The 22729-nt window shown below is 39.5% G+C and overlaps 2 protein-coding genes across 2 annotated transcripts; both read left to right on the forward strand.

The window, feature by feature from the left end:
* The first annotated feature begins 4718 nt into the window (after positions 1-4718).
* gpr78b (G protein-coupled receptor 78b) lies at positions 4719-7084 on the forward strand. The gene is made up of 3 exons (XM_062445058.1): positions 4719-5389; positions 5518-5631; positions 6847-7084. The coding sequence occupies exons 1-3, from the start codon at positions 4719-4721 to the stop codon at positions 7082-7084; spliced, it is 1023 nt and encodes a 340-aa protein (XP_062301042.1).
* A 6256-nt stretch (positions 7085-13340) lies between these two features.
* On the forward strand, positions 13341-21896 carry LOC134005696 (carboxypeptidase Z-like). The gene is made up of 11 exons (XM_062444673.1): positions 13341-13483; positions 13931-13960; positions 14587-14961; positions 17896-18123; positions 18212-18441; positions 19244-19405; positions 19549-19707; positions 19906-20041; positions 20221-20360; positions 20511-20610; positions 21223-21896. Exons 1-11 carry the CDS (start codon positions 13381-13383, stop codon positions 21579-21581), a joined length of 2022 nt encoding a protein of 673 aa, XP_062300657.1. The 5' UTR covers positions 13341-13380; the 3' UTR covers positions 21582-21896.
* Positions 21897-22729: the final 833 nt, after the last annotated feature.

Below are 22729 nucleotides of genomic sequence, written 5' to 3' on the forward strand. Positions count from 1 at the left end.
TTTAATGGTAATATTAGCTGCATTATCGTCCCAAAAAAAAAGAAAGAAAAAGATCACAAAGCCACCAGTTTAATCTATTGAAGAGCTCACAGTAAAGAAGAGTGACTGTTTGTGCACTGCTTGAGTCTCTTTATTCCACAAAGCTGTCCAACAGCATCATGTTACCCACGACTGTATCTGGTGCTGTGACTATGAGACAAGACATACCAACTGCCGGGTTACCTAATGCATGACCTGAGATCCTCCCCTCTTCTTTCCTGGTCTCAGGCTGTAATCTGTGCCCTTGGGAATCTGTAAAGGCAGTCAATATAAAAGACACAGCATTAGTACAAGCTCCAAGTGACTTTCCAGGTACCTTGGAGGGCCACGGGGGGATTTATTACCATGCTGAGAGCACAGTTTTTCTGAACATCTATGGCACTTCTTCTGCTTCCTAAAAGTGATCAGGTTGTGGGTTTGTGTGAAGGTCAGATGCTGTTACGTAAGATAACTGGTTTGAATGGGAAGTTGAAAGCTTTCAGAGTAGTCTTTGTGACAACATGGAGGTTGTGAGGCGCCCACAAAGATTATGTGTCTTGCTCTCCTATACAGCCGCACGACATCCACTCTGTTGCTATATTTGAACACTGAACACACCTTATACTTCAATTTAGGTTTGAAAATAACACACATGTACCAGACATCATAAACTGAGGTGTCTGAGTTATCTTGAGCAACAATTTTCATTCATTTCAGCACTTAACCATCTGCAGAAAATGCCAGAAAAAAATGCTTCCTTGGATACAAAACATCTTTAAATTTCTGCTTTTGCCATTTTTGCTCCATGAATGACTTAAAACATGAATCATACAAACATCATTGCTGATAAATTCATATTTAATAAATGAGAAATTGACCAAAACTGTGACTGATGCACAAGCTGAGAGCTGCTGTTCATTTTGTTAATTGGTGCTGAAATAACTAGTGGATTAATTGATAATTGCCAACGATTTTGTTTATCACTCAATTGTTTATGTTATATATCAAATGCCATTAGTGGATTTGAGAATTTTCTCTCTTTTATATAATTGGACAAATGTTTATATATCTGTGTTTTGGAGCGTTAGTCTGAACGTTGAATTGTGGGCCCTCTTTAAGTCATATCTTTAGTGTGCATTTTCAGCATATTTATCTCTAAAGGATATCCCTCACTTCTGTGCTTTATACTGACTCATAATCAATTGCAACTTGATGTGTTTTGCATAAACTCAAAGCTAGAGGAGAACATCATGTCTGTTTTTCCTGCCTTATAAACTTCAGTTCGTGGCTGGATGACTAAATGTGAAAATACCAATGAGACATAAAAATTCAGCTTGCCAGTCGTTGTGACTCAAACATCTGCGATCAATAATGAATGGATATATTGCAAAGTATGAATAGATTTCTTCAACTCGTATGGGTCCCTAAAGCATTTCTGAAGATACCTAAAAACTGTGAGTGCTGATTTACTCATTTCACATAAAAGAATCCTGTAAAAGCAATCTCATTTGCGGTTCAAAAGCTGCGTCCTCTGCTTCGCTCTGATACCTGGTTAGGTAATACAGCGGTGCTGAGAGTTATATTGGAGGTGACACCCCATCAGGCCTATAAATAGCTTTGCACTATTCCCCCAGGAGCCCAGCTGTAGCTTTCTCCCAGGCATTTGATCACTTGTTTGTAGGGGGACTGACATCATCCACTGCTGCTTTGTCTCGCTGACTTTCTGACTTTCTGCTCACAAACACACACCTGAACACATGATAATGTGCTCATGATAAGTAGCTTCATTACTGCTGAAATACAGTATATGAGAAAGACTTTGATCAGCTGCTCTGATGGTGGTGCTTTTCACAGAAAGTTCGCTTCAGGGTTTCCCTAAACTGTATTTAACGATGACTCACCTAATCACTTTAAACACTCCGCTATAATTGCTACGAGCAAAGCAGACTCTGGATGAAGTGAAATCTCTGGTACAGTATCACTCTTAAATAAATACACCACTAATTGGTGGTGGGAGGGAGGGGTGTGGTGTGGGGGGGGGGGGGGGGGGATTCAGGCACAAGCCCAAAACAAGCCACATAACAAGTGGGAGTATGAGGCGAATGAAAATGAAAAAAGATATACAAAATCCCTGCAGGCTGTGTCTGACCCCAGTGAGTCACTGTCTACACAAGCTTCTCCAGCGCTGGGCATGACTCAGTGACGAGCGCTAACATTGCTGAAGTGCACTTCTGGAGCTGGTTACAATGTGTTACTCTAATTTGGAAATGGTATCCTTTTAATGCTCAGTATTTTAATTGAGACATAATTAAAAACTAAACAGCATTGGTATTACATCCTGCTTTTTAATACTGAGACCTTTAGGGGAACATTCATTTTCAGGGACAGTTGTTCTCTTCAACAGCAGCTTCCTTGTAAGAGACAATAAAACTTAACAAAGCTAATGAGTTTTACTGTATGGGTACTACTTATAAATAAGGCATTGTGAATAAAGCTTTTATAAGTAGTGACTAGTGGCTTTGTATATGGTTAATAATTTATTTACTAATGCGTGGGTTTGAAGCCAATCATAAGACCACGTTTTGGGTTGACATGTTGTGTAGAATTCCTTTGTTTGATGTTTGGTACCACTTTCTAATGAGGCACATTTACAAATGATAATGTCTTTATAGTTAATGATTCATAAATAATTTACTAATGCTTTAAACATCAATTATAAACCATTAAGGTGAACTACTTAGGGATTGCCAAGTTACTGAGGCTCCAATGGATCATTAGACCAGTTTTCTTTGGGAAAGGTTTGCACAATATCTGGACTATAATCCTTTTTTTTTTTTAATGGATTGGATGGATTTACATTAAAAACTGAAAGGATGATGGCTTATTAGGAAGCTACAGACTCATGAGTATTTACTAATGAATAACCAACATTTACCACAGCATTTTTACCAAATACAAATGATACACAATGGCTAAAGGGATTGTTTACAAGTCAGCAATCCAAAACAAAGCATGTGTAAATTATAATTAATACTAAATACATGAAAAAAGGCTGCCATCTTAAAAATGAATCTCTAATAATGAGTTTTGCAACCAACTCTGAAAAAAAGCAACCAAAATATGCCTGGTATCTGTGTTATTAATAGATGACTACACAGTGCTGGTCTCTCTACTCTAAAATACTGACTCAACTATTGGACGTCATATTTCCCAAACCATCAGCAGCCAAGATAAATGCAGCTACATCTACTCCTGCTAGACTAGCCAGACTGCTATATTAGCCCATATTAACTTATTGGAGTAATATTGGTGTGATTGTTGGTAAGTAACAAGAAGTACTAGAAAGAGAGACATACTTGTATTTTTCCACTAGAGAACGATGTGAAGTTTATTTATCAGAATCTGCTCAGCACATCTTTCGCTCACAATTCTTTGACAAACCAAACAGAATACATCCTGATTGTTATGTGATTATATAAAAATGAATGAAATTGGCTGATATATCTTTATTTGTTTAACTCTCACTTACCAGCATGAGTGACCACAAAAATCCAGCAACATTTACCAAAGTTGATTCATGAATGTGAAGGGCTTTTTCTTTCCATTTGCACCTTTTAAAACTTTTTCTTGTACTCCATGTCTCATGCAGGGACTGGGAAGTGGATTTGGTTGGCAGAGCAGAACTGGTCAGTGTTCTCCCCAGTGTGGAAAAACTGAAAATAGCTTCCTTCACTAGTATGTGTGAATACATATTCCCAATTACAAAAACACAAGACACATCAGTGATTTTAGGTCAGAGTGACAGTCCTGCCTTGCATTCAATACATACATCATGATAGTACACGATGAATCTACAGTAGCCACGGGAATATAAATAATTCATCACAGGAAAATGATCTATTTGCCCCCGTGCCTCTGCGCCGCGTGTGCACCTGGTGCCATTTGGTCACGGCAGAAGCGTCTCCAATTATCCAGAAGCACATCCTTGGATTTCTCTGCGCCCTTTGTCTCCAGATCCACATTGATTTTGAGCAAAGGCGTGATCAATGCTGACGACACGAGAAACACGCGCATGAATAACTTAATGCGGGATGATTGATTTGTATTTGCGCACAAGTTTGCGCAAGGAAATTGAACAACGGAGATACGGGTATCCCAACATATGTAGGAAACAGTTGATTGTTGAAGTGGGATGTTTTTGTGACTAGGACAAGTTGTTCTCATGTTTTCCTGCTGTGATGGCCGTTTATTCACGTGATATGTAAAAATGATCATTTTAGTAGGCATGCAGCTTTCTACTCTGGTCCCGTTCAGTCCCCTACCAGATCTTCATGAGTGGGCTGTTTAGATGGTCTTAGCTGCTGAAAGACGCGCCACACACACATACACACACATACACATACACACACACATCCTGCTTCCCTTTTCAAAGCTGCTCCCTCGCACTTAACGGATGTTAATGGGAAATAATCGGTAAGTTTGAGGAGAGAGATGGTGGCGGCGTCTACTCGATTCAGCACGCTGGACAGCGCTCGGGGAAAGTTGGATAGGACGGCGGGGCGAGGACACAGGAGGATTTAATTGAAATTAATTTTGGGAGCGGCTGGAGTCATGAGCGACGGGTGACCATGGTTGATTTCAGGTGTTTATTATCAACAACATGCGCAGGTAACCCGAGAGCGGACTTTCTGGAGTGAGAAATGGACTTTGCTGAAATTATTTTCGCGTTGTTCATCGTCGTGGTTGCAGTCGTCTCGCTGTTGTCAAACTTATTGGTGCTGCTATGTTTCGTCCACAGCACCGAGATACGCAGGCAGGTGCCTGGTGTTTTCACCATGAACTTGTCTTTCTGCAACATACTCATCACTGTTTTGAACATGCCGGCCACCTTGGTGGGGATTATCAGGAATCAGCAGCCTTTTGGGGATTGCATATGCCACACGGTGAGCTTTCTGGAGACTTTTCTGACTGCAAACACCATGTTGAGTATGGCAGCTCTCAGCATAGACCGGTGGATAGCGGTGGTCTTCCCGCTCAGTTACTCCACTAAAATGCGCTACAAGGACGCGCTGATTATGGTTTGCTACTCCTGGCTCCACTCCTTCACCTTCTCCCTGACTGCGCTGCTCTTCTCTTGGCTCGACTACAGCGACGTGTATGCGTCCTGCACCTTACAGCCGAGCAAGGGAGGCAGTGACAGGATTAAGTTTTCAATCTTCACCGTCGTTTTTCACGCCACAAGCTTCATCCTGTCCCTGCTCATCCTGTGTTTCACCTACTTGAAGGTGTTGAAAGTCGCCAGGTTTCACTGCAAGAGGATTGACATTATCACCATGCAGACTCTTTTCCTGTTGGTCGATATTCACCCAAGGTAATTCACCTCATACTTTCCCTCATTAATAAGCACGTTTTCTCATTAATATGTATGCTGTTATACTTAATGATTCACAGTCTTGTCACAAATGTGGAAAAAGATTAAAAGTCCTTTGCTGTTTTCAGCGTGAAACAGAGATGTTTAGCCGAGCAAAAGAGGAGAAAGCAGAGAGCCACAAAGAAGATAAGCATCTTCATCGGCTCATTCATCATCTGCTTTGCTCCTTATGTAATTACAAGGTAAGTCAAGTAACCCATCAGTTATTTAATTTATTGCAAAAGTCTTGTGCAACTCTTGAAAGAACAAGCCCTATTACAATGATAAGTTTGAGTAATTACCTCGTGAATAATTGTGTTTAGTGTGAATATAATGGGTAAATAACTCATTTGGGTTTGTTTTGTGTAGTGTAAAGACTCATAAGAGACAGATCTGTCCCAACATGGGATACGATTAGTGAAACATCAACACCGAAAGTGCACAATCACATAACAGTTCGTCCTCAGTTAACACAACACTGCTCATTTTCACCTGCTGATTTGAATTCTTACATTTCTGAGAACCGTGAGATGGCTCATTAGCCACCTGCATTGACCCATAAACAGGTGGCTCTGCATGGTGCTTCCACTGAAATAATCACAATACAGTTGAGGACAATAGACAGGTTGCGGTTGCTGACACAGAAAAAAAGAGAAAAAGTTACAGAGGCTCGCAAAACTGTTGTCAGCCAGGTGTGGTGCTGATGATCCATCAGCTGGACATTTGTGGTGCGTGAAACATATGGGAGGGAAGAGGGAGAGCACATTAACAAGGAAAAGTGTCGTAGTAATTGGAGTAACCTCCTGACCAAACCTACCCACTGGAAGTAGCCTGAGTGACTGTTGAAACCCAAACAGCTAATTATGATAATTCAGGTTCATGTGTTATCTTTTCTGCTTTTAAATGGGCCCCTTAAGCACATCATTTAGCTGCAGTGGAAATTGTTATATGCTTAAACCTGACACAGCCTTTCTATTTTCATAACACTGCCTTTAATTAGGAGAACATAAGGGACTGTAGGGAACTTCTTTGGATGGGGAGGGGGGTTGAATCTTATGATTCATTTTTTTAAAAGACAAATGCCTCCCCAAAATTGACTTGACTTGACTGCAGGGCCGTATAATATCAAAATAATATAACCATGTTGAACTGGTGCAACTCCTGCAATCATAAAAACTTTAGGTGAATCTAAAATAGTGTGTATGATGCAATGATTGGTCGATTAATCATTCAGTCAGCAGAAAATGAATAAGCTAAAACTATTTTGATAATCAATTAATTGTTTTGAAGAAAGCAATGCCTCAAGTCTCTTATTCTAGCTTTTCAAAGGTGAATATTCTCTACTCAACTTTTATCACCACTGTGAGAATGACTATAATATACTTTGTTTAGTTATGTTTTTGCTGCCGCCCCTTCAGGTTGGCCGAGCTTCTACCCTTCGTGGACATAAACCGCCACTGGGGAATCATCAGTAAGTGCCTGACATACAGCAAGGCTGCGTCCGACCCCTTCGCCTACTCTCTCCTACGTCAGCAGTACAAGAAAGTCCTGGTTACCGTCGTCAACAGGCTGCTCCGCCGTGACCTGTACCCCTCATCTGGCCATAACAGCTCTTTAGACACGGAGAACGACTACTGTCTGCAGAGGATCAGCTAATGGCGAACGCACGGACATGACAGATACACGCAACGGGCCAAAAATAAAGGTTGCCTCTTGGAATAAGGTGGGAGGAGGAAGAGAATGAGAGACAGAGTGGACAGGATATTGATAGGAAGGGAAAAGATAGCAGATAGCTGGGTAAGATTGTGGTTGGGGGGGGGGGGGGGGGTCAAAGAGAGAACAAGAATAAGGAAGATGGTTGGCAGAGAAGAATTAAAAAGGCAGGGACAAGGGGGAGGATGAATGAGAAAAGAGTTGAAAAAGAGAAAGAAGAGGGCGAGGGCAAGACAGATGGGGAATGATGGACGATGCGGAGACGCTGGCTTCAGACAGTATTGGTAAACAAGGGATGTGTGATTCATCGGTGACAGGAAGACAGACATACACACACAGATAAAATGAATCAGTTTCATTGAATAAGTCATGGGTTCAGATTAATCTCAAACTGAAGGACCACCCTGCTGGAGACCCTACTGTAGGGCCCCCCCTCATCATTTTGAGACACATGTGTAAAGCGGCCTTTTGTACTGTACCAACCACTTTATAATGATTTTGACTAATCCACTTGCAGTGACCTTTCCTCAGCCACAAAACGCAGAGACAGAGCCAGAGGCGGATGGTCGATAGCGGCGGAGTGAAGATGTGAAAGGCAGCAAAAGACTAAGTTGTTCCTGGTTCTGGAAAATGTATCTGAAATATCTGTATGGTGAAAGGATGGAGACTCAACTGCTGCACATTATTGCCATGTTCTGTATTGACCGTGTTAGACTACTTTGCAGTGTCATGTCAGTCACTGAATATTAATGCACTTTGTCTAATTCTCTCAGAGCTACTAGTTAATGGAGCCAAAGGCAAATAACATTTACACCATAATATTAAAAGGCTAGGGCTGGTGATATTTTATGTTTTTGTTTTTGTCAGCAAGTCCCTTGAAAAGACCAAAACCAACAGTGCACTCGACCCCTTTTGATACTTTCCAACTTCTTTAACTCTCAGCCCCAAACTCATTTATTCATACACAAGATGTGAATCTTGGATATTGTTCTTTTTGGCATTGTTCCCTTTATCTCAGAGTGATGGTGGAGATACAGACAGTAAATGAATCAGAAAGGGGTGTCGCCTGCCAGAATTGAAATGGAAAAGTTGTGTTTGTGGCACCCATCTTAACCACCAACCCGCCCACCAAAAACAGTTACATACCTATGTAGTGTCATTTAAAAAAAAGGCTAAACAATGTCCGAAAACAGCTGGGCACTGTAGTTTTTAGCAAACTCAATTCAAATTGGAGTAAATAGTTAATTTTATGGGGGACTGTTTTTCAGCTGTGGATAACACAGATTTGAATTGATATTGAAGATACTATTTGTCAGAAGGTTTGGTGAGGAACCAAGAGATATAGGCGGGTGCCTGTCTCAATCAAGCTCCATGGCTTCATAATTGGGAGACTCTTGAGAGATCTTTGCAGCCTGTAAGAATCATTTGACTGTGCAAGTACCCAAAAATGTCATATATTGACATTTGAGAGACAGAAGCCCTCTAGGGGTATTGTAATTATGATGGGAAATCAGCGGATGTTATTGTATTCCTAAAGTCAGCAGAGGAAGGAGATGGTTGTGGATGGATGGGCCAGCAGACATTGGATGGAGAAGACAGTTTTTTCCCCCCGTGAGTCAACACTATTTAAAAAAAAAAAACATGTCCACCATCGCCCCCAACCCTAACCACATAATTACTGTAACCCTGACGACAAAAGGTCTCCAAAGTTTAAGGAAGTAGGAGTTTCACGTATTTTATCACTTAATTTGGAGTACTTATTCAAGCCATAACAGTGAAGAAGCGCATTACACAACTGGTGGCCACCCCCTGTGGTTCATGAAATGAGAAAGATGGAGCCAAATAAGTAGAAAACGGGTTTGGGGGTTGTAAGGGAGGAAGCACAAGAAATGAGACTAAAGTGAGATGATTGTTCCTGAACCCAAATTATAGTGAAATATATTCAGCCTTGGAAACAGGCAATAATTCTTAGTTTGATATTCAATTCATTATTGGTTTGGGTCTTTTTATAGGAATTGAGTTGACAATAATAATAAATATATAATATGACCAGATTTGTCCTTTGAAGTGTGAGTTTGTAACTGAATGTACTAGGGATAGCCCACTTTTAACTGAAATGCATTTGTACAACTGTGCTTTGTTTTGCCAGTTGACTGAAAGACAATATTTCTATGGATATTTACATGATGGTATATATTTTGCACTGTACAGGAACAACTTTTTGTCTAGTTGATTTTCCTCAAATGGGGAAACGATGTGATGTAGCATAGGAAATGCTTTCAAAGTGCTTTAAACACACTGTTTTGTGTTTGTGCCAGATTTGAATATGTGACTTTTTCAGCTGTTGTATACTTTACAAGGGAAAGCTGCTTTATTATATTAAAAAAATCTGTTTATTTGGATGTATTTTATGCACATGTATTTTTCCTCCTGTGAGCCACTTGCTGTTCTTTGGCAGTGTCATTAGCTATTAGTGGAATATGTGCAATAAAAGTTGTCAATTATGAAGCTATTAAAATTGTTAATGTTTTCACAACAATGTCATTGAATCTGGATGATGTCATTTGATCATATTTTATTTGAGGATTCAATTTGTGAGTTTGTGTAATTTAATTCACCCAGGAAAAGTTAAAGTTTTGGACACTAAATGGAAGATATAGGACTTTTAATCAAATGGTTTGATAATATTTACGGAGAAAATGTTGGTCAATTTCTGTATCTAAAATTTATATAGGAAGTTTAATAAGATGAATTAAGAATTTTGCAAAGAAGTGAACATTTGAAGTAAATTTGATTCCTTGTTCACCTGTTACTGAATCGTTTTTCATCCATCTGCCTCGTGGATTTAAAGTAATTACATCGTAGATGATATGGAACATAAAAAAGGACCGCTGTGTCACATGAGCAAGCTCTGTTGCAATCATATTATCGCCAAGTGTAATTAAAGATGTGGGTCAAAGATTATTTTTTGCCAATTAGCAATTGTGATTTATTTTGACTCTGTAATGACTTAATTTGATACATGGAAGCAGACCAACAGTAATTATTTGCAGCATTAAGTGAAGGAATTTTCATTTTCATGGCTAACTCAACCACCAGCACCTCTGAATTCACGCAATTCTGGAGATGCTAAAAGCGACTCAAGGTTGTACTGGAGCCAGCCATTGGCTATATTAGCACATCTTTCTAATTAACCCCATTCATCAGAAACTGATAAAGGAGAAACTGCTAATTAAACTGTTCTAATGGAGAATATATGCATGGAAAAATATTTATCTCACAGCTGCTTAACCTACAGTACAGTGCAAAGAACAACCAAGTCTGAGTGTCAACCCACTCTTGAAACTATAGTTTCTATAGTGACTCCTTCTCTGACAGTCGAGGGACATTATAAACTTCTACTGACAACAGGAACTTGACCCAGTCTGCAAGTAAATATCTCAAACTCTCCAAACACTTAAGTCTATTTTTGGGAAGGGCAATGGCACACTGATTCGTCACTTGAGATATTATGGTTGTTGATTGAGAGGAGAATGTCTGTCTCCATTTGGATGAAAATCAAATCCTGGAAACGTTGCTAACTATGTGGTTAAGACAAAAAAGAGATTAAAATAAACTATAACCAACCAATAACCAAACTATACAGAAAATAATGGCAGTGAAATGATGGCAGTTAACAAAAGGGTACTTCACATGTATTTGGCAAACCTTTTAATAATATACTGTATACTTTCAGCCTCATTTTTTCAACTATTGAGGCCTGCTAATACCGTTACACTTCAACACACCATAAAAAATTGTAAAAGTACTTCAAAGTATTTTTACTCTATTACAGTGGTACAGCGTTGCAATTTCAGTATAAGTAAGGTGTTTTATTTTACAGTATTATGACTGTATTTTCATTTACAGTATTATTACTGCATTTGTTATTACTATAAAAATATTTTACTATTTGAACTATTTTTATCTTTTGGCTAAAGTTACAACTAAGGCAGAGCCAACTTAATAACAATAAAAACTGTTCAGATTACAAAATCAGTTACAGTGCAGCTTCAGACCTTTTACAGCTCTGCTTTTCTGCACAGGTGTTTGTTCATCACAAGTATAGATGGGTATAAACACTGCTAGCGGGGCACACAGATTTATGATTTATGATGTGTATTCTTGAAAAACAGCCCTATTTAGGTTATTAATTTCCTTGTTTACTCCTATTATTAAAAAAATAATATAAAAACCTGGTGTGTGACTTGCTTACTTATTAAGTATTTGTTGGTGCTTGTCTCCCTCCCAGGTGGCTCTATGTGCATTCAGTTTCTGGGCCGTCCAATAACCAGCATAATAAATGACCCTATAAAAGATCTAATTGATTTTCCTGATTTAGCTGAAGGATACAGTAGTATTTAACTCCAGCTTGCACCACCCTCAGCTCCACTTTACTCATTACAGCCACAGGGCCGTGCTCACTCTCATGATAGTCCATGCAGTGATGAACCCAGGGTTCCTGCGCCTGCCTGCATGATGAATAATCATGCTACCCATTATGCTAATTAAGATAAGCTCAGCTGGAAGGAGCAAAAACCCTATAATTAGTTGAAAGAGTAAAACAATCTTACTTAAAAAATGTAGGTCGCGAAGACGAAATGTATATGTGATGAGGCTACCATCACATTAAATTAACGTGATGCATAGAAACCAGGTTAGGTGTTTACCACATGAGGCAAATAAAGTCTCCCCATGAGGCGTTCGCTTCTTATCTGTGTTGGTAGTAATTTAGATTATTATTTTTTCCATTAAGGAGACGTTTAAAGCTTAAAGCCCCTGAAGATGTGGTTTAAAATCTCAAGTATTTCCTTATTACAACAAATATTCACAACAACAGTAACTAAGCAACAATGAAAGTTAAAGTTTAGGGGAAATGATCAATTTAACACTCAAACACTGCTTTATCAGGTCTGTGTGAATGTGGTTTGATCCGATTTGACTGATAGTGGCCTGGAACTATGATCAAACAAATCAGTTCTGATTCAAATGTTGCTAAAGTCTGATTGGCACATAGAAGTATGAGATGTCACCTTTTCCGAAATGAGCCATGCCCTCTTCATAATCAGTGAGAAAGGCTCAGGGAAGGAAGAAATACAAACATTTGTTGTGTCAAATAATTAAAACTTTTCAAACTTTTCCAGAAAATGCTTGATTCATGTCAGACCATGGCCTTTAAAGGGAGGCATGTTTTAGGTAGTGTTTTCTGATTTGTCAGGTGCCTAAACCAGCCAGTCATAGTCAGTGATGTGGCTGCTGGTAGCTCCTGACCTTAAGCTTCTTTGTTTTTGCTCATAAGTTGACTTTCTGGCTAACCGATGGAGGTGAGAAACCTTTGGGGGTAATGTCACAAACCTTTGCATTCATGTTTCTTTTTTTATTTTTTTTTATTTTTTTATACAGTCATTGCACTAGTGTTATGATGCCCTCTACTGGGTGAGCACAATTGACTCATCACAAGTTGCTGATGCCAACACTTCACAACAGCAAGGTCATTAACATATGGTTAACTCATCCAATAAGTGAAGATGTCAATGAGAGATTTGACTTAACCTAACCTTAACTACCGCACTGACCCAAAAATCTGCTTTTTCCCAATGGAGGACAGGGTTTCTGACTCAAGTTGGACAAGCCATCCCAAATTAACTGGTCTATAGTCTGCAGTTTGTCCTTATGAGTAGCACACACACATTCACACAAATATATCAATACTACTACTACTACTACAACTAATAATAATAATAATAATAGAGAAAAAACATGAGGTGAATAGGGTGAGAGTGCTAAGTTAATATAGTGGACACATGCACTGACTTAACACAACGATGCACGCAAGTATATAAAAAATCAACAGTTGGAGTCAAGGTGAGGTAAATAGTAAAAATAATCTCGCATGCTGTCCCGTCAATTTATTTTAAATCTGTGTAAATTAGCGTCATAAGGCACGTGCACATCTCCACGCACGTATCCCTATTTCACCTCAGAGACATTTCCTCTGTAATTTGATAGTTGACCGTAATGCGTGTAATAATGTCGCTTTCAAGGAAGTTCAGAGGGGATTTCTGCAGACTTGGGAGATTTACACACTCTCTCTCTCACACATACATACACACACACACACACACACACACACACACACACAGACGGACACTCATAGACACACACACACTCTGGCTGCGTGTGTGAGGTGCCACATCGATATGGAATATAAATCGCGGAAAATGTGCATCATGCTGCTGATCCTGCTGCAGATGTTACTTCTCGTTTCGTGTTCACCTCGACGGTGTGACCCGGGAGTCCGAGGTAAAGTTTCTCTGCTTCATGTGATTTCTACTTCATTTTTTTTTTCTGCGTGCATCCGGACCTGCTGCATGAATTACATATGACATCATTTCATGTACAGTCTCAGATTCAGAATCTGACTTTCATGCTGCAAAACTGAAAGGAGAAAAAAAAGAATCTTTTATGCAACTTTTTAAACTTAAATCTACACTATGATGTTGTAAATATGATTAGAAGCAGGCTTGTAGCTTGTCAACTGGTATAACTGCAATTTTCATGATAAAAGACATGCTTTTCAACCATAATGATTAAGATTTATAATCCAGTAATGTATGTGACATTTCTTGTGACTTAATAAGACTTTGTAGACAGACAGGCATTTTTGTAGGCCACAGTGAGCCATTTATAAAAACCACTCTGCCATCTAGTGTCTGCCACAGTGTTAACTAATACTGATGTATCTTGCAGGACTATGCAGGCCAACAGTGGAAGAAAAACGTAAGTACCCTGGTGGAAGAGAGCTGTCATGCATGGACTGTTTGTCAACCAGATTTCTGTATGTTGTAGCAGCTGATCACCTTTCTAGGTTTTTTATTCTTGGTAGCTCTGAGCCCAAAATTACTTCATTTTTTGTGCCTCTGACATCAGAATAAGATCATGCTCTGAAATCACTCCACCCTCGCTGATTGGTCATGTGTCTGTACACTTACATCCCAGGGGATGTGACTTGAGTCAGTGTTTTTCACAACAGAAAAGATGATATCATAAGTCACACTGGGTGTAGTCTTAATGGAATCCGGCCCAAAGGCAATGAAACCATCATGTGTATTTTTAGATGATCAATCGTAGTATGAAATATTCAAATTCTAATTTCCAGAGATAATAGAAATATTTGGGGCTGGATGATGGAAGACAGCGCAGTGAGGCTCATGATTAAGTGCTTGACAGATGGAGATGCATGTCTTGATCCCTCTGAATACGACTGGTAAAGTTAATATTAGATATTAGGCTGTTGATAATTGTTGCCTACACTTTTTGCTGAGCAATCTGTACATCAATTCATTCCAAAAATATTCCTCTTGCTTGCAGCCCCTATCTGAATTTTACCTTCATTTTCACCTCAGCCAAATGCGCAGATCTATTGCTGTCCTACTGCGACGACATGTCTTACACTCAGACCATGTTCCCAAACATTCTCGGCCACAAGACCCGTGAAGATGCAGAAGTCGGAGCCGAGTACCTTCTCATGAGTGTGATTGAATCCCTGCTCGGCGGACAGTGCAACCCAGACATCCGCATGCTGGGCTGCTCAGTGTTGGCCCCGCGCTGTGAGAAAGACATAGTTCTGAAGCCCTGTCGCTCTACCTGTGAGGCGGTGCGTAAAAAATGCAGCCACGCATTTGACGGGATAGAGATGGCATGGCCCTACTTCCTGGACTGTGATCGTTTCTTCAATGGTGAGGAGGAGGGATGTTATGACCCGCTGGAGGGCCTCAGAGGTGAGAATATCATTGGTACTGTGACCTGACACCTTAGTGTTGGTTGTTTTGATTTTGGTGCTATACAATAATATTTGCAGATGTGATAATTTTTTCGTGTTCATCTGCAAGAGACATGCAAGTATGTTGCTTTGAGGTTCAAGGGAAAATTTTTCCTAAACATGTTTTTAACAGGCATCTGGTTTGCACACATGCTGATGTGGCTCATGTCAAAATGAAGTCCAACTGGAATGCCTTTTTTCCCCACATAAACCATTTAGTCCTGTGGATATTTGCATATGTGTTTTCATGACAAACCTGTCCTTATAAACTGTGCTGTAATGCACTGCAGAAAGGCAAAACAGTGACCATGTTTTCTAAAAACTGTCGTAAATTCTCAAAGTGCAAAACAGGTTTCGAAAGAGGATAAATAACAAGCCAATCATGTGTGAGTCATATGAGAGCAAGAACAGTAGAAACATCTGCATGGGAAGAGCAGCAGGAGCTGATTTAGTCACATCATTTTAGCATTTGTTTACAGTAAACTGTGTACATAGTCATAAAAGTCAATTAATGCAATACATTGTCTTAAACTCTAGCACCCTATCAAAGTGTCTCACATTTTATTGTCATGAAAATGTTTTTTGGCAAAGTAGAATTTGGTTCAGATGTCTGGCAGCACGTCGGATCTGTGTAATTAGTCCCATATTCCCATCTATTTCAAACTGATGCAGTTGTTCCTGTTTTGATATGATGTGACCTCTTCACACGATGATGCTGCACAGTGAGTCTAAGATAGAAACTAGAAACATTTGCATAACCTGTGGTGCGTTATGTAACAAAGGAAGTGACAAGTGGGTGCAGTTTGTTTCTTCTCTGTATGTAAACAAGGTCATCTAGAAAACATCTCAGTATGACTGTAACACAAGGGCCCAGTGTGTGTTTTTGAAGAGGTCTTGAGTTAATAACATAGCCAGAAGCTCCTTTGTTTTTACACTGAGGCTGCACTGTGGAAAATCCTTAAATGTCAAGACTTTAAGGGGTCAGGTCTGGTGCAAGGTCACTGGTTATTAGCGAAAGTATTTCTTATTTTTTGCCATGTTTGTGGCATGACTCTATGGAAACCAGTGTAGGTCTTTTGGTCGATCCACCACTCTGTTGAAGAAAGTCCATAAAATGTTGTACATGGTGCCAGAGGAAGAATCCAATTGATTTGTGATCTCCTGACCTTTCCTCTTGTGCTACCAGCAGGTCAAAATTGCAATTTGTCCAACACTTAAAGGTTCAGTGCATTGAATTTAGGTGCATCTAGTGGAACAGACTTGGCAGAAATGGAATATAATATTCATAAGTATGTTTCCATTAATGTATAATCACCTAAAAATAGAATGATTGTATTTTCAGTACCTTAGAATGAGCCTTTTATATCTACAGGTCCTCTTCCACAGAGGCTGTCATGATGCACTGCCACGTTACTATGGTAGCCCAAAACAGACAAACCAAACACTGGCTCCTGAGGGGGCTTTTCATGTTTTTTGTGAGATTTGTGGCCACTGAAGGTTCTCCCACTCACTTGAAAGGGGTGGTGTATTCAGTTGGTTGCAATCTGCAACCTTACCACTGATCCTTTAAACAAAATTCACATCAACCTCAGCAGTTGTATGTGTTTGTCCCTTATTAGCAGATGTCAGCATGCTAACATGCTAAACCAAGATGGTTAACATGGTCAACATTATACCGGATTAAAATCAGCACGTTAGAGTGCTGATGTTGGCTTAACAGAGTACAGCCTCAAAGAGCCACAAACATGATTGTGACTTTTGGTCTTGTTAACAGAAAAGCAGAGAGTATTACAATGTTAAACCGTGATAAAATGACACACTGTATTTTACTTTAAGGTGCCAATACACAGTCTTTGGCTCCTTAAGGCTGTGGAGATGCATGCTTCTGAACTGTGGCTGAGAGGCTATAATGGAGAGTAAAAAATACTTTATTGTTTATACAAAATAGACGATAGTAATAAAAAGAACATTTCACATGAATATTTGAAAGCAGTATGTTGTAGAATCTAATTTTTCCACCATATGCCCTTTTGGTCATTAACTGTACATTTATTGGTCAAAAACACTGATACACTGAAGGATTTAGAACCTGAAAGCAGGGAGATGTAACACTAGATCCCACGCACTCTATTATCACAGCAGGGTCGGTTATTTTCCTATTACTGTACTTGAGCTGCAAATACAAAAAAGGTTCCTTGTAACAGCAATTTGATTATATGATTATATTATTGTTTTCTATTGTTCTTTAGAATTTGAATATGAATATATTGTGAAGCTGTTTGACCATCTGACAAGCAGTTCTAATATAGCATGTGTGCTGCAGATCCATACATAAATCAAAGAGGAGATAAGGGGGGGGGTGGGGAGTCTGCCTCAAAGTAGAAAGGTATAGAGAATGAATCTTAGTTAATGTGAAAGGGTCAGTTGTACTTGCAAGTTCTTGTTAAAGATAAAGAAGGTTGAACATATTATAAAAACAGTTTCATGCAGTATAAAAACCCTGAATTTAACTATTAGTGTTGACAGATGCAGTCTTGGGCCTTTTGAGTCCGAAACTAACAAAGTGTAATGTGTTCCATGTGGGTTTGGAGCTATTAATGGTTTCTGTTGGTGTCAAAATGGGTGTGAATACAAAAATAATCTAGTCTAATGTATCAGCTGAAATAAGCACATTTTGGTTCATAAGGCAGCTGGTGTTAAACTGACTTTCCACACTTTTTTTTTTGTTTTTGCTGTACATACCAGATTCCACAAACAGCTTATTTATAGTCTGGCAGCTGTTCAGGAATAACAACAGCACTTCGGTTTGATATCTCTTAAATGTGATCAGTCATTATGACAGTTAAAGGCATATTGTGCTCAAATAATGAGAAATGCCACATTTTCTTTACAGCACAGCAAGATGAAGAGGACCTTGAAAACATGGACATTATTCCTCCAGAGGATACAGCCTCTATAATGCAGTTCATCTATCACAGCAATGCTCAGATGATCAATATCTTGAAGAAAACTGAGGAGCAGTGCCCCGACATAGCCAAAACCTACAGCATCGGCCGCAGCATGGAGGGCAGGGAGCTGCTGGTGATCGAGTTCTCAAATAACCCCGGCCAACACGAACTGCGTAAGTAGACAGATTCAGTCAGAGTCAGTGGAGATCATTTTTTTTCATTACTAATGAAGTTAAACCAGCTAAATGTGACCCTCTGCAGTTGAGCCAGAGATAAAGTACATCGGCAACATGCACGGAAATGAGGTCATGGGTCGGCAGCTACTGATCTTCTTGGCTCAGTACCTGTGCTCGGAGTATCTTCATGGGAACGAGCGCATCCAGACTCTCATCAACACCACCCGCATCCATATTCTGCCCTCCATGAACCCTGATGGATACGAGGTGGCTGTAAATGGACTCCAGGACACTAATGATGGTGATGAGGAAGAGGTTAGCTCTTCACACTTACACACATAAATTGCTGTGCAGTTTGAGTTGTATCTGTTTTTTAATACCTTTGTTAAACCAACACTTTACTTTTCCACATGTACTTGTGAAATTTGAAACCTGAATACCCGAGCTTCTCACCCCAAAGTCCATTTAACAGCTATTCTTAGTATCACACAGAAACCAAAATTTTAGATTCTTGTCAACATCATTATAAATGTTGGTTGGCTTTGGTGGCCAGGTTAGAGGTTAGAGAAACTTGTGACCGGAGGATTCAATCCCCCAGACCAGCAGGATAAATGTGGGTGGGAAAAGTGAAGAAGCAACACTTGCCCCTCCCTCATTACCCCATTGGGCCTTAACATCAAGTGCACCAGTGGAGCTGCTCAGTGGCCAACAGATCAGTGACATTACCCTGAATAAATAAAGATTTGAAAAATTGCTGATTAAAGTTCATGCTTGATCTTGGAAACAGTAATTGACAAAGCTTTTAACATATTCAAATACACTGAAACATTAATATGAAATATGCATTCACAGATATTACAGAAGAACTCCAGTGTGTCAACAGTAAATTCACTATAACAATTTTGCTAATTGATTGATCATTGCAGTTATTCAAACATATTCAGGTTAAAGCTTCTCAATTGCTGCTTTTGTATGTTTTATATAATTGTTAATTGAATATTTTAGTTTTTTGGGCTGTTGGATGGACAAAAAAAGTCCTTTCTTGGGACTTGATGAAAACAAAAGGATTTATGTATTATTTTAAATTTTCTAAAACACACATCTGTAAATTTCACAGGGTCAAAGATATAGCACTTGGAACATTGGTCGAAACAACGCCCAGAACGTTGACCTGAACAGAAACTTCCCTGATTTGACATCCATCGTATACACCCGACGCAGAAGCAAGGGCTACCGCACCGACCACGTCCCAATCCCAGACTTTTACTGGTTTGGTAAGGTACAGTATGAACCTATATTCATATATGTCACATGTCACTAAATGATATTTTATGATGTAATGGGTAATTTTGCTTTTTAAATGGAATAAACTTGATTTGTTTCATTTCACGGTTGGAAATAAGTCTTAATGCTGCAATCCAGGTTGCACCAGAGACATATGCTGTCATGAAATGGATCCGCTCCATCCCGTTTGTGCTCTCTGCTAACTTCCACGCTGGGGACCTAGTGGTGTCCTACCCGTACGATCTCTCCAAACACCCGCTGGAACGCAACATGTTCTCCCCAACACCGGACGATCAGGTGAAAGAGTTGCTTGATAAACATCACTCCAAGAATAGGAAAATAATGATATACAGTACCCTTCAAAAGTTTGGAGATCCAAAGCTGCATGAATAATTATTCTACTAACCCTAATGAAATGTTTTGAAATAACATGACTTTAGTTAATATTTGACTTCTCATCTTTCATGAACTTTGACATTGTTCTTTATTTTGTAGGTTTTCAAGCTTCTGGCAAAAACGTATTCAACTTCCCATGAAACAATGTCCAATGAAAATGCACAATGTGGATCGTCTCGCTCTCACAGTGAGAAAGGAACCGTTAATGGAGCACAGTGGTCCAGCATTACAGGAAGTAAGTGAAACGAGTATTTCTCACATGTGGTGCTGGTGTCTTACATGGAAGAGACGTTAGATGGTGCCACTAGAGGCCGCCCTAAGACCAGTTATGATCCAAAATGTGGAAGGCACATCAGGTCATGAGGTTTCTCATGGATTTCTGGGTAAAGCATTTTTGTTTTTGTCTCTGGTCAGGTATGCAAGACTTCAACTATCTTCACACCAACTGTTTTGAATTGACTGTTGAGCTGGGTTGTGATAAATTCCCTCCTGAAGAGGAATTGTTCATCGCCTGGCATGAAAACCACGAGGCTTTGATCACATTTTTAGAAGCAGTAAGTATGAGTCCTGATTCTGTTCAAGTTTTCTTGTTTTTGTTGACATGCTCTATCATCTATCAACCTCTGAATTTAGTATATATATAATTCATGCATATGAAATGATCTGGTTGTAAATGTCCTGTCCTGTGTGGTGTTGTTTCTCAGGCCCATCGTGGTATCAAAGGCATTGTAAAAGATGAGGAGGGAAATGGAATAAAAGGTGTACAGATATCAGTCAGAGGAATACGGCATGACATTACCACAGGTAATATTTATCAAATTATAACAAGATAAACCATTTTTCACAGCTGTTTGCTTGTTTATCATTGCCAAATCTATCACATTAGTTTTCCACAACCAGCATGAGAGATGTGATTATACAAGATTGATCCAAATCAATACAGCAATATCCTGATTTTCTGATACGGGTCAAAACGAAACACTAAATTCTACATTTACAATAATGCAACACAGCAGCGACACAGCAGCGCCTTTCTGTTGTAGCATCACGGCTGGAGTTACAGTACATACATATCAGTTACCAACTTGTAAACAGCTCTGATGTCAACATCCAAATTGATCAGGAAACTTTACTCTCTGATAATTCTGACTTAGCATTTAATAATACAGAAGTTTGTCTGAAATCTAAACAGGCCTTGTGTCACTTGTTGACAATGAGTTAGTCTTGGTCAACTTTATACTGCCTGTATCTTTCAAACTACAAACCCCCAGTTTGTAGTTCAGGCTTTCCGTTAAAAAAAGTACTCCCTGTGATGAGTAATTGATTTCATGAGTATGTGGTGGACTGCCCCTTTAAAAAAGTGGTCGTGTTCAGAGAATATGCATGTAAACTAAAAACCTTTCCCCGCCTGCACAGCTGAAAACGGAGAGTACTGGCGCCTTCTCACCCCTGGCATCCACATCGTGACCGCCTCGGCCCCAGGCTACACTCGAGCTATGAAGAAAATCCACCTGCCTCCTCGGATGAGCACAGCAGGTCGAGTGGACTTCATACTTCAAAAAAGCTTGCTAGACACAGACATGCTGGAGGAGGAGGACACCATCCCATCCATGGGCAGCTATGACCGCTTTGACCCGTACAATCAGTACGAGCGCTACACCCAGATGGCGGATATAAGCCAGCCTCGTGAGGAGAGAGAGGAGAAGCCCTGGTGGTGGAACTACTTTGTCCAACCTGGCGGACCCGCCCCCACCTGGCTGCTGAAACAGTTCTAGAGCTTTTATAAAAGTAGTGAGAGTGGTTCAGTAATCATGTAAATGGATGTGCTGCTTTTTATTGTTGCTACACAGCAGAAAAGTATAAAAGCTAGCTGGCTGGCCATCACATTTGTAATCTATAAAATTTATAATCAAGGTACCTTTAATAAACAGCAAGAGTATTTGTCTATTTTTACTGTGGGGAAAAGGTCTACAGGACTTTTTCCTTTTCATTTGAACTGCTTCAGTTTGTGATGCTAACATACATTGTTAAACACTATATATTTGTATTTACCAACAATTTTACAGCATAAATAAAGAACATTAATATATTCACAATGTGATTTGTTTCAGCTACACCTCACTTATGGTCAGTTCAATCTGGTGTTACATGTAATGAAACAATTTGACCACTAGAGGGCAGGCTGAATCAACTTCTGAGCTAAATTACTGCTAACCATAGAGTTTGGTTAATTGCCAGCAGTGCCTAATCTGTAAAGTAAGCAAATATTAGTACTGTTCAGGTTACGATTAAAAGGTTTGTTTTGAAGTATTTCCCCTATTTAGTCATGTTGTCACAGCCATATGTTGATGTGAGGAAAGTCTTTCTGTTGTTGCCGTGCAGCTTCATTAATGCCAATAATAGTGAGACAATGATTATAAGATGATGTGACCATGTAGAGATTTTACATTGTAAATGGGAATTCGATGTATTACAACAAATAACATAGGCCTACATGACATAGTTGTTAAAATCAGCATTTAAAATGTAAAGTAAGACCAACTAGTAAGTTTTTATTTCCTAAAAACAGTTTTTAATATCTTAAACCACAGTCATCTACACCAGTGGTTCCCAGCCTTTAACTTATGACCCCTTGAAACTAAGCATTGTCTACTGTGAACGCTTATCACATGTGACATTGTGTCAGTGAGCTGTGAGTTGCTCCACTACAGAGTGATTCTCCCATCTCACATTGTTTTATTTGAATACTTTCAGAGGTCTGAAGAGGTAAAAGCATCCACATTTTGTGAGATATAATTCTGTGTACCAGAAGTATGCTCTATCTTCTTTCCTGTCCTGTTAATTGTCCTTTGACCCCTCATCCTTATCTTGTGACCCCCTTAAGGGGTCCCGACCCGCAGGTTGGGAACCACTGATTGAAACA

Source organism: Scomber scombrus, chromosome 23, assembly GCF_963691925.1.
Source record: "Scomber scombrus chromosome 23, fScoSco1.1, whole genome shotgun sequence".
Taxonomy (NCBI): domain Eukaryota; kingdom Metazoa; phylum Chordata; class Actinopteri; order Scombriformes; family Scombridae; genus Scomber; species Scomber scombrus.